Source organism: Neophocaena asiaeorientalis, unplaced genomic scaffold, assembly GCF_003031525.2.
Source record: "Neophocaena asiaeorientalis asiaeorientalis breed wild unplaced genomic scaffold, Neophocaena_asiaeorientalis_V1.1 scaffold121, whole genome shotgun sequence".
Classification (NCBI taxonomy): Eukaryota; Metazoa; Chordata; class Mammalia; order Artiodactyla; family Phocoenidae; genus Neophocaena; species Neophocaena asiaeorientalis.
Genome location: NW_020172142.1, coordinates 1,690,969 through 1,703,837, shown reverse-complemented (window position 1 = coordinate 1,703,837; position 12,869 = coordinate 1,690,969). Strand labels below are relative to the sequence as shown.

General features: G+C 44.2%; 1 protein-coding gene across 1 annotated transcript in view; it reads right to left on the bottom strand.

The window, feature by feature from the left end:
- Positions 1 to 6,160, bottom strand: part of LOC112405473 (translation initiation factor IF-2-like) — a 65,295-nt gene extending 59,135 nt beyond the window's left edge. The window contains exon 1 of the mRNA XM_024753893.1: positions 6,050 to 6,160. Coding sequence (XP_024609661.1) covers positions 6,050 to 6,160 — 111 coding nt within the window. The remainder of the gene's footprint in view (positions 1 to 6,049) is intronic.
- Between the last annotated feature and the right edge of the window lie 6,709 nt (positions 6,161 to 12,869).

Below are 12,869 nucleotides of genomic sequence, written 5' to 3'. Positions count from 1 at the left end.
TCACCGCCCGACGCTCGCCGAGCCCTCCCCTTCCCCCGGCCCCGCCTGCCGGCCCGCGCCGCCACCTCCAGGACGCCCGCCGGGCGGAGCGCGGCCCAGCGGCCCAGAGCCAAGTCCCTCCTACCTCGCTGGCAGGTGACCCGCTCCTGCGACTTTGGGCCTGGAGAAGTCCCCGGCGAAATACCCCAAGTCGGGAAAAGATATCACACACCACCACCACTACCACCACCCCCGTCGCGAGCACTTATTTACTTCTAGCACTTCTCCGTGCCCGTCCAGCCAGTCTAAGGGCAGGGTGGAACTCACGCGGAGGCTGTTTGCCGAGAATACAGTAGAAGTCCAGACGTTTCGTTCCTGCAGGCCGGGCTGTCCCTTAGGAAAGCAATCCTTAGTCTTAAATAAGGGTGGGACAGAGCTGGGAGGTGGGGGGAATATGGATGAACAAAATGCCACCAAAGGGTAAGGGAGGAGGACAGGTGTGTGGCGGATCAGGAAACGATCCAGGAAGTAAGTCCTCACAGGCTACTCTATTATGCAACTGACCGGTGGAAGGTTTAACGGGGAACAACACGCATGACCTCATTTCCACTTGAGGCTGCTGAGTCTACAGCGTTGGGCTGGTCCCTGGCCCAAGGTCATAGAGGACATTGGGAGGACATGGAGAAGACTCAGACCAGAACCGAAGACCCAAGGAAACTAAACCATAGAAAACCTGGTTTCCAGTACTGGAAGAGTCAGTGTATAGTAGAGACTGGGTCAGGCAAGAATCATCAATGGATACTCACCCTAGGGGAGACTTTACTGGGGAGCAGATATTTACCTGGATTAATGTGTTTTCCCATAGGTGGTTTAGGCTTATTAGTAGCAAGAGAGAAATATTCAATATATAAAGGCACAGGGAGACAGCACCTTGACCAGGATCAAAACTGACATCACTGGGCTTCGCTGGTGGCGCAGTGGTTGAGAGCCCGCCTGCCGATGCAGGGGACACGGGTTCGTGCCCCGGTCCGGGAAGATCCCACATGCCACGGAGCAGCTGGGCCCGTGAGCCATGGCCGCTGAGCCTGTGCGTCCGGAGCCTGTGCTCCGCAACGGGAGAGGCCGCAACAGTGAGAGGCCTGCGTACTGCAAAAAAAAAAAAAAAAAAAAAAATACTGACATCATTAATGAAAGCAGATGGATATCATGTCCTCAGAACACATCACCTATGCAGTATTTCCAGGAAGAATGCATAACCTGAATCTAATGATAATGAAACCCCAGACAAACCAAAATGAAGAATATCTATTAAAAGGGGGCAGGAGTTGTATTCTTCAAACATGTCAATGTCACAAAAGAAGGCTTGGGAAATGTTCCAGATTAAAGAGTGCTATAAAGTCGTGACAGCTAAATGTGATACCTGGTCCTAGACAGGATTCTTTTGGGGGGAGGGGACGCTGTAAAGGACATTCCAGTGGACAAAATTGGAATCCCGATAGATTAAAGTATTGGATCAATGTTAAATTCGCTGATGTTGATAATTTGTACTATGTTCATGTGTAAGAATAGCCCTATCCTTGGAAATACACACTGCAGTATTGTGTAGGGGTAAGGGGGCATTCTGTATGCAACTTACCCTCAAATGATTAAGGAAAAAAATGTTGATAGAAAAATGATAAAGTAAATGGGCAGAATACTAACAGTGAATTTGGGTACAGGGCATATTGGAATGTTTCTGTGAGTTTGAAATTATTTCCAAATAAAAAGATTTTGAGGGACTTCCCTGGTGGCGCAGTGGATAAGACTCCGTGCTCTCAATGCAGGGGGCCTGGGTTCGATCCCTGGTTGGGGAGATAGATCCCACATGCATGCTGCAACTAAGAATTCACATGCCACAACTAACGAGCCCTGGAGCCGCAACTAAGGAGCCTGCCTGCCGCAACTAAGACCCGGTGCAACTAAATAAATAAGTAAATAAATATTTAAAAAAAAAGATTTTGAAAAACCATCAAGTGGGAGAAGAGATGAGGTGGGAGGAAGGAAAGAAGTGGTCATAAAAAGACAACACGGGATCCTTGTGGTTTTAGAGCTTGTGGCTTTAGAACAGGTGATAAAATCTATATAGAACTTACACAGACACACATAAGTACAAGTAAAACTGGGGAAATGGAGTAAGGCAGATTGTATGAATGTCAGTATCTAGTTGTGATACCATTTTAAGGTGTTGCAAAATGTTATCATTGAGGAAATTGGGTAAAGTGTATTATTTCTAATGACTGAATGTGAATCTACAATTATCCCATTAAAAATTTCAATTGGGGGTTTCCCTGGTGGCGCAGTGGTTGAGAGTCCAATTTCAATTGGGCTTCCCTGATGGCGCAGTGGTTGAGAGTCTGCCTGCTAGTGCAGGGGACACGGGTTCGAGCCCTGGTCTGGGAGGATCCCACATGCTGTGGAGCAACTAGGCCCGTGAGCCACAACTACTGAGCCTATGCGTCTGGAGCCTGTGCTCCGCAAAGGGAGAGGCCGTGATAGTGAGAGGCCCGCGCACCGCGATGAAGAGTGTCCCCGGCTTGCCACAACTAGAGAAAGCCCTCACGCAGAAATGAAGACCCAACACAGCAAAAATAAATTAATTAATTAATAAACTCCTACCCCCAACATCTTCTTAAAAAAAAAAAGAAAATTTCAGTTACAGGGAGTTCCCTGGTGGCCTAATGGTTAGGATTCCAGGCTTTCACTGCTGTGGCCAGAGTTCAACTGAGGTCCCTGCAAGCCACATGGCAAGGCCAAAAAAAAGAAAAAGAAATTCAATTACAAAAAGAGATCAAGCATATTCCAGGTGTACATAAATGAGCACGGCTGCCTGGGAATTCAAAGAGCAAATGTGCTGGAGCTGACTCCTAGTGGGTTTAGAGCAGACATGGAGCTGTTACCAAGAGTGAGGGTTTTTAAGGAAAAAAAAAAAAAGACTATGTGAAGTGTAACTGACAGATCAGGTTCCTACCAGTTCTGTAATTTAAGAATCCTAGAGCTGGGGGATCTTTGAGATCATCTAGTCCAACCTTCTCATTTTCAGGAAACTGCAGGCAGAAAAGTGGTACATGACCAGAGGAGCATCAAATTAGTGGTAGACCCATAACTACAACTCTTGTCTGCTGAACATGTGCAATGGTCTTTGCACCTTTACCAGCTGCCTGTCACTCTCTATATCCATGAGATTTAGTCAAGTTTGGTACAGAATTTTGAAGTCATTCATTCACCCATTTGGAGTGTGACAGTGGCCTTGTGGGAGCAGGGTCTTGACATTTGGTTTCCAGCACCAGATGGCAGACATGTGGATCCCGCTCAGGAGGAGGAGGGGCCAATCTCCCTCTAGAACTCCCAGCTTGGAGGAAACAGGTGGCAAGCAGAACGCCTGGAGTGAGTGAGCCCCTCCCCCCAGCTATGGGCCCTGAGCTGCTTGGAGATGCTGATAACCTGCCGCTGCTGCAAGTCAAGGGTGCAGGGCCCTGGGAGGGAGGCAGGATGGGCACACAGAAGAGAAAACAGTCATTGCCCTGGTAGGTCCCAGCCCCATCCAGTGTTAGCAGAGGTCTCTGCACCAGAAGTGACTCTGGGCTTCCCTGGCGGCGCAGTGGTTAAGAATCCACCTGCTGGGCTTCCCTGGTGTCACAGTGGTTGAGAGTCTGCCTGCCGATGCAGGGGACATGGGCTCGAACCCTGGTCCAGGAGGATCCCACATGCCTGGGAGCAACTAAGCCCGTGTGCCACAACTACTAAGCCTGGGCTCTAGAGCCCACGAGCCACAACTATTGAGCCCAGGAGCCACAACTACTGAAGCCCGCACGCCTAGAGCCCGTGCTCTGCAGCAAGAGAAGCCACCGCAATGAGAGAAGCTGGGGCACCACAACGAAGAGTAGCCCCCGTTTACCGCAACTAGCGAAAGCCTGTGCGCAGCAACGAAGACCCAATGCAGCCAATAAATAAATTAAAAAATTTTTAAAAAGTCACTCTGGCCTCCCTTGAGCCACAGAAAGCCACACTATTCTTTCCTTTTGTCAAATCAAATAAAAATCAACATGTTTGTTGATATCTGCCAGGCTCTGAATTAGTAACTGGGGGAAAATACAAACAAACAAAACAAACAGCAAAAAAAAAACCCATATCTGATCCCTGAACTTTAGGAACACAAAATACAGCAAAGGACCCAAGATGGAAATGTAGAAAATGATCTGACAAAAGAATTAAAATGCTATTAGCTCTGTAGGCTCGGGTTCTCCTCAAAAGCAGTGTTGGAGAAGGGCTTGAGGGCAGTGATCACTTTTGGGAAGTGATCCCATGGAACAGGGATGGGAAAAGGAACCAGGACCACACAATACAGAGAGGGAGAGAAAGCCCATCCAAGGGTGCTTAATCTAGGTGGTCACCTCTGTGATCAACTGAGCTCAGTCCCACTGGGGGGGCCCTCTGAGGAACTGCATAGAATGCAAGACAAAAGGAGGATACATCTATCCACCAGCTCCTACCTCTCATTGGTCAAGTGGATGCTGAGCAAAAAAGTAAACGAAGCAAGTATGACACAGGACATACATGCATAAAATGATGGCTGACTCACCAGCAAAAAAGCAGCCTGAGGGCAGGGATTTTTGTCTGCTTTATTCATTGTTGCTTTCCCAGCGCCTGTTACATAATGGATGCCCAGTCAGTACATATGGAATGGTTGAAATACTAACTCAGGTTGATAATAGAAGACATTGTAAAAAAAAATAGGAGCATAAGTCATTTTTTAACAATTTGTGTCTGTATGTGTCTATTTGTGCCAGGTGTTGGATAGGCTAGGGTGACAGTATAGTGAAAACAGGTATAGTCCTGGCCTCATTGGACCTTTCAGTCTAGGAGAGGAGTCAGGTAACATGATACATACACACATATTGAGTTAGCTTGTGACAAGTGCTATGAAGAAAAGGATGCAGGCACTAGAAGTAGGTAATAGGCAGATTTATGATAGATTACTTGGTTTGGGAGGACCTGTCTAAGGAGGTGACGCTTAAGTCGAGACCCAGAGGAATAGGAGCCAACCATGCAAAAGGGAGGGGGCAGCATGAGACAGAGACCCAGAGGCAACAGAGACTCTCAATAGCTGGAGCTCTGGGGAAGAGCCAAACCATGGGCCTGTGATGGTTTTGGTAAGAGAAGAGTTTTAGGTAAGGGAACTTGAACCTGCCACCATTCCAGAATGAGAGCAAAGGTCCAACTACCTTATATCCACATTCACGTTATCATTGAATGTCTTATCTTGGGGTTTTAATCTAACATTTATTGAGCACATATATGTACCAAGCACAGTACTAAATGCTTTCATAATAACAGCTCATTGAATCCTCACAGTAACTCTATGGGGTAGCTGTTATCATCTGAAGTTTATAGATAAAGAAACTGAACCTCAGAGAAGTTAATTAACTTACCTAAAGTCACATACAATTGACAAGGTCAGAATCCACTCCAGGTTTCTAGCCTCTTATGACTAATTAAACACATTGCTTTTGTTCCCTGCATATAAAGGAGAATCAGCCTCAGTCTCGGAAGATGGGAAGAATGGAAAGGTGAGGATTGGGGCGGGAAAGGAATCCTATAATTAAGACATTAATGTCGATGCATTGCTCACAGATTCCTTAGAAGGAAAAAAAAATGGATTAGTACCAATAGCCTTTATTGCATCTGGTGTTTATCTTGAGACTTTAAACACCAGCTATGCATGGATAGCTTCCAAATTTATACTTCTAGCCCCGACTTTCCCTCCTGAACTCCAGACTCCAGAAGTTTATAAACAAACTTCCTACTTGACACTGTCATTTGGATGTCTAATAGGCATTTCAGCCTTCTATGCCCTAACCGGAATTGCTGGTCTTTCCCCAATTTCTGCTCTTTCAGGCTCCTAGGTTTCAGTGGCTCAGGCCAGAAACCTTGTAATCATTTATAACTTCTCTCTTCTTTCCACCCCACATCCAATCTGTCCTCAAGTCTGTAGGTTCTACCTTCAAAATATAGGCCAGAATCTACTTCTCACCACTGTCACTGCTTCCGTCTTACTACAAACCACCGTCACCTCTCCCAGATTCCTGTTAGAGCCTCCTAAATCCCTGCTTGCTCCCCGGCCCCCATCTCCCCCACAGTCCATTGTCAACACAGGAGCCAATGTTCTGGAAAATGTGAGTCACATCATGGCTTTCCTCTTTTATTTTTATTTTATCTATCTATTTATCTATTTATTTATTTATTTATTTATTTATTTTTGGCTGCGTTGGGTCTTCATTGCTGCCCACGGCTAGTTGTGGAGAGTGGGGTGGTCTACTCTTCACTGCGGTGCACGGGCTTCTCATTGTGGTGGCTTCTCTTGTGGAGCACAGGCTCTAGGAGCACAGGCTTCAGTAGTTGTGGCACACGGGCTCAGTGGTTGTGGCTTGTGGGCTCTAGAGCGCAGGCTCAGTAGTCGTGGCGCACGGGCTTAGGTGCTCTGCAGCATGTGGGATCTTCGCGGACCAGGGCTCGAACCCGTGTCCCCTGCATTGGCAGGCTGCTTCTTAACCACTTCACCACCAGTGAAATCCCAGCCTTCCTCTTTTAAAACTCAAAAGTCTCCCCAGTGCTCTCAGTATAAGCAAGAGTCTTCCCAATGGCCCATAAGACCTACATGGTCTGCCCCCGACCTCATTTTCCTCTTTTCTCCGACTCACTCACTCATTCCAATGGTCTCCTTGCTGTTCCTTGAACATCCCAGGGACACTCTCACCTCAGCACTTTGGCTCTGTTCCCTTTGCCTGGAATACCCTTCCCCTCCTTGAACCATCTCATTTAATAATGCCACTTCTATTCCCTTTGCATCCCACTTCCCTTGCCCTGCTCTATTTTTTTCTTATTTAGCACATTTAAAAATACTATAAAATTTATTATTGTTTATTTTCCATCTCCTCTTTCTTGATTCATGAGGTAGACTTATTCCCAGATGTACCCTCAGCACAATAACTAGAACATAGTAATTGCTCAATAAATATTTGTTGAATGATCAAGCCTTCAGAATCTAACCAAAGATCAACATTTTATTGTTTAGGGGGTGGACAATGTAGTAATTTTTGTTTTTCATATCAAACTTAAAAGATCTTGAGGATATGTCCCAAACATTCTTAGCTGTCTTTTCACAGCCCATTGTGAAGTGACCATCTATCAAAAACCTACTAGATCCTATTTGTTTCAAGATCTACATTATTATCCTTGGGGTAATGAATGTCCCACATTACTTTCTGATTATGATGGAAAAGGACTTCTTATCTCCAAGTTCTAGGACTCTACAGTTTCATTGGATGACTCTGTTGACACTGGCTAAACCTCCGGCTTTCATGGACTTTGAGCTCATCTAATCCTTTTTCTAAGCTAAAGAGTCCTAATCTCAGTTTAGCCTGGTAGAAAACTACCTCTGCTATTTTAATTCTCTAGTTGCTTCTATCTAAATCTTTTCAAATGTATATGCCTTTCTGAGTTTCTGGTGTATATTTTAAGTGTGGCTAATATTATCCTAGATGCTTGTTTCCTAGTGCTGTGGGTATATGTTTTGTTTTATTTTCCCCTGAGCAAGGATTCTTCATCCAGGGTCCATGGGGGTCCCAGGGTAGGTGTTGGGGTTAATTAATATTAGAGCAGACTAAAGTGATATAATAGGTAACACTAAAATATAATGGCTGAACACAATGCCAATTTTTTGCTCAAGTAACAGCCTAGAGTAATTCCAGATTGTTTCACACACTTATTAAAGGACTTGGGCTAATTTTGGCTCTGCCGTCTTAGGTCACCCTGGGCCTGGCCATCTCAGTTAGGGGTTGGGGTGAAGAGCATGGAGGAGGTTTTATGAGTCAGGCCTGGCAGGGGCACACATACCACTTCCACTCAAATTTCACTGGCCAGAGTTCCTACTGACATAGCCACACTTAATTGCAAGGGAGGCTAGGAAATATAGTCTAGCTGAACAACAAAGAAGAAGGGGAAAATAGATTTTGGTGCTCAGCTAGCATTTTCTGCCAAAGGGAGGTCTGAGAAACGGACACATGCACAAAATATATTTTTTATTCCATTTGTTTTGTGCTATTTTGAAAAATATCAAGAAAATTTGCTTCATCAGTTAAAATTACTAGCTTATGGTTTTACTACACTTTATGCTTCATCAGGAAGCACGAAGTTATATGACTGGCCCAGCTCGGTCACATGACTGTAAGGGCTTGGGGTTGCCGTCTGTTACTCATGAAAGATGCCAGTACATACGATCTGGCAAGGTACATGTACCATCATACCATCATACTGTGTTATGACATCTGAAATAATTTCTTGTTAATAAGAATGGAGCAAAACCTGCTCTGAGGGACACTCTTGGGGCTCCAGCCACATCCTTTGTGGCCCTACAGTTTCGTGCAGCCAGTACCAGCTGCCAGCCCCTGCATCTCTTTCACTGTCTGCCTCCCCTGGCCACTGAAGGCTGTTCTGCTCAGTACAGCGGCCTGGAAGTTCTGGGGAATTGATGACCTTGTACCAGAAGTTCCTCTGTCCCTTAGGGCAATGTATGTTTTATGCTGGCTGCCAGAATCCCTCCATGTGATTAAGTCCCAGTTAGTTTTGCTTGATTAAACATCCTTCATTGGCTATCCTCCTTCCCCTGTCTCACTTCTCTTCTCTCCTGCCTATGTTTCCTGGGATCACCAAATAAATTGCTTGCATAGCTCTGGATCTTCTTCTGGAGGAACCCAAACTAAGACACCTATCCTGCCATGAGTATTACGCATACTAGTCAGTGTTTGCGCTCAGAACAGATTATATTGGAAGCCGTCAAAGCAAAGCAAAGAGCCTCAAAGAAAATTCTTTAGCCACTCTGTGATTATGTCACAGTAGAAGGGAGGTGAGGAGAGGCAGGGTCAGCTGTTTCCGCACTGCAATGTCTCTGAGAAGAAAACGAAAGTAACAATCTTGCACTGCTCAGCACCATCAAGTAGAACATTTTCCTCCTGGTGTTACTAAATTTACCGCATTTAGCAAAATTAAGCCATTGACCCAATATGAATAGATTCCTGTTTTTTTGACTGGGCCCTGGGAATAAAGAACCAATAAGAAACAAACTCCAGGGCTTCCCTGGTGGCGCAGTGGTTGAGAGTCCGCCTGCCGATGCAGGGGACACGGGTTCGTGCCCCGGTCCGGGAAGATCCCACATGCCGCAGAGCGGCTGGGCCCGTGAGCCATGACCGCTGGGCTTGCGCGTCCGGAGCCTGTGCTCCCCAACGGGAGAGGCCACGACAGTGAGAGGCCCGCGTACCGCAAAAAAAATAAAAAGAAACTAACTCCATGTAGGGTATACTAACTTGGCAAAGACACAGCTGAGTTAAATGGTGGAATAAGGTGGCGAGACACAGTTTAACTTATTCCTCCCAAGCCCACTCCGCATGGACCAATTAAATGGAGGGTGCAGCGGCAGCCTCTTAAAGGAAGATGCCGGGCCTGTCAGCTGAGTACACAAAGAAGGACTTTCAGGAATGGAACGAAGTGCTCATTCCTCTCATTTTACTTGAATCACCCCACGGGACAGGACACAAAAGCCACCTCATCACATGGGATGACGTTATTGCCAACAAAAGCACAAAGCCCAGGGCAAAGGGCAGGAGTGCCTACGTCTGAGCATCTCGGACATTCTGAAGAAAGCGTGAATCTTTTTCCTGAAAAGTCAAACTTGAGTCAGCTTCCATTCAGAAACCTTGTTTGAAGCAGCCTTCAAGGTCATACATCCCAGGGCCAAGCAGGAAAAAATGACACACTATTCGAAGAAACTTGATTAAGTCATCGTTTCCCTTTTCCCCTCTCTATTTCAAAAGCTTGTTGGATAGAACACATTGTTTGGATTCTTTTCCTCCCCCTCTCAATGGGTTTGAAAGTTTTGCAAACGATTTCTATTTCTTTAATATTTACCCTTAAAATTTTAACAAATTTGTATGTTTTTAAAACAAGACGTAATCTTACTTGAGGATGTACTCTAGGAAAACAAACAAGGATGAACACAAATAAAGAACGTAATCATTCACACGCAAAACATGATGATAAAATACAATATATGCCTGGAGCATCTGGGAGTGCCAGCAAGTAAGAAGCGCTCAAAACACAAAACCCAATCCAGCCCACAGTGATAGGGTATGTCAAAGGGCACAGGAGTTCACTGAAAGAGCATCCGACGGCCAAAGCTGAAATAATTTGAACCACAAAATAAAGTAGTATTGGATTATAACCCAAAGTACAAAATAAATAGCCGTGAATCCACACTGATATAGATAAATGATTGAATAAATAAATACATGGGGAGGCAGAGACAGACCTCTCACGCAGAAGAATTCCAAATAAAGTGTGTAGATCTCTACTCTCAAGTGCGTGGTGCACAGCTCCGCACTCCGGAAGTGTGGACTACACATAGTAACTTTCTTCAAAGAGTACAGCAGAGAAAGGGGGAAGAAATCACTGTACGGTGGAAAAACCTGACAACCACCAGCTCAGTTAGGCAATCAAGGTTTTCAACGGTGATAAGTCAGGTTGATAGTATGTAATTTTGATATGATGTGATGAGAATGGTACTGTGCCTCGGTGGTCATCCTCTTCCAAACCCACAACCCCAGTCTAATCATGAGAAATATATTATAAAAATCTCACTTGAGGGACATGCTAAAAATATCTGACCAGTACTCTTCAAAACTGTCAAATTCATCAAAAACAAGGAAAATCTGAGAAACTATCACAGCCAAGAGGAGCCTAAGGAGACACAACAGCTAAGTGTAATGTGGTGTCCTGGATAAGATCCTGGAACAACAAAAAAAGAATATGCAGTAAAAACTCAGGATATCTGAATAAAATATGGACTTTAGTTAATAAGGTATCAATATTTTTTTCATTATCAGTATTTGTGAAAAATGCACCACACTAATATGAGATATGAATAATACAGGAAACTGAGTGTTGATCATATGGGAACACTTTTACTATCTTTGCAACTTTTCTATGAATCTAAAACTATCCTAAACTAAAAAGTTTACTTCAAAAATAGTGGTAAACATTGAAATTGGTACCATTTAAGGTCTAAATAATTTTTAATACTGCGACGAGAATGTTTAATGCATTGGTTATTAAACAGCCATTTCCATTAACAGTATTATTTAAACGTCAACAAAATGAATGACTTGAAATTAAGAGATAATTTCTGCAGAGTCTGGACCGTTATGGGTGAAGGAAGAAGATGGAGAATGGAGATCATTCTAAAGGTTTCATCCTGTGTAAGGTATGATTTTGATGGAGAAAGGTAAGTTTTTTTTTAGATATTAGAGGTTTTTGCTAGAGAAACTGAAGTATAGCTGTAGAACATTCAGATCAATAGAGGGGAACAGTGATAAAGTCAAAACAAAATATGACAAGAATAAGGGCAATGAGTAACCGATGGTCAGAGGAAACATTAAAAGGTAAATCCTCCTTTAGAAAGAGAAGACTCTCAGGGTGAAAAAACAAAGTCCAACTTTCTGGTGTTTATGAAAGACACACCCAAAAGAACACGATTTTTAAAAAGTTGAAAGTAATGGGAAGGGCAAAAATACAACGAAAGAATGCACAATAGGGGGCTTCCCTGGTGGCGCAGTGGTTGAGAGTCCGCCTGCCAATGCAGGGGACGCGGGTTCGTGCCCCGGTCCAGGAAGATCCCACATGCCGCGGGGCGGCTGGGCCCATGAGCCATGGCCGCTGGGCCTGTGCGTCCGGAGCCAGTGCTCCGCAACGGGAGAGGCCGCAACAGTGAGAGGCCCTTGTACTGCAAAATCAAAAAACAAAACAAAACAAAAAAAAGCACAATAAGTTAAGAAAAGAAAAAATAAAGAGAAAGCTCAGGTGACTGTTAATATGGCAGCAGTGTCCTCAAATTCTGTACACCTGCCTTTCTCAGTCAGCTCACATACAACCTGAGTCCACATCCGGCCTGGGTGCAAGGAGTTGTGCCCTTCCCCCCAGTAAACCTGAGGATCCTGAAAACTTCACATTTTCCAAAAATCCATCCCATTATTCTCATCACTTCTTGTGCTGGGCCTCTAAATGACCCATTGCAGGCCCCTTGCCTCTGCAGATCTCACTAGCCAATGCCACTTTGAGGCCCCCCAACTGTCTGCCTGAGCACAGCTAATATAATGTTGTCATGTTTAATTAGAGTTGACTAAGACCTGCGGATAGTAATTACACTTTAGCCCAGTTAACCAGATGGAAAGACTCGATGTTGTGATATGTCGTTTATCCCCAAATTAATCTGTGAATTTTATGTAATTCCAATCAAATGCCAAAGAAATCTTATTTTAAGGAAATGACAATATATCCTAAAGTTCATATGGAAGAAAAAATACATAAGAATATACATGACAATTAAAAAAACAATCAAGGGGTACTAATTTTGACCAGAAAGCAAAATATGACATAAAGTGACAGTAATGAAGGGGTTATTTCTGTCATAAGAATAGACGAATTGCACAGAACTGAGAGTAGAAAAGCAGAATAATGTATCTGTGAGATTTTAGTTTTATGGATAACAAGACACTATTTTCCCCTCATTATAGTAATCTAGATTCTTAAGGGTCCTGGATAGTCAAATAGAAACTACTTTACTGGAAGAAAACTGTATTAAGTTTCATTAATCCTATGGTGCCCACTGTGACATGGGTTTTAGGCAAAATCCTGGGACAAATCAGAGAAAACACTTTTCAAAAAAACCACTTTTCTCTAAGTGTTCCAGTCTTCTCTAATTTCTTCTTCCTCTTTTTTTTTTTTTTTTTTTTTCCCGTACCACG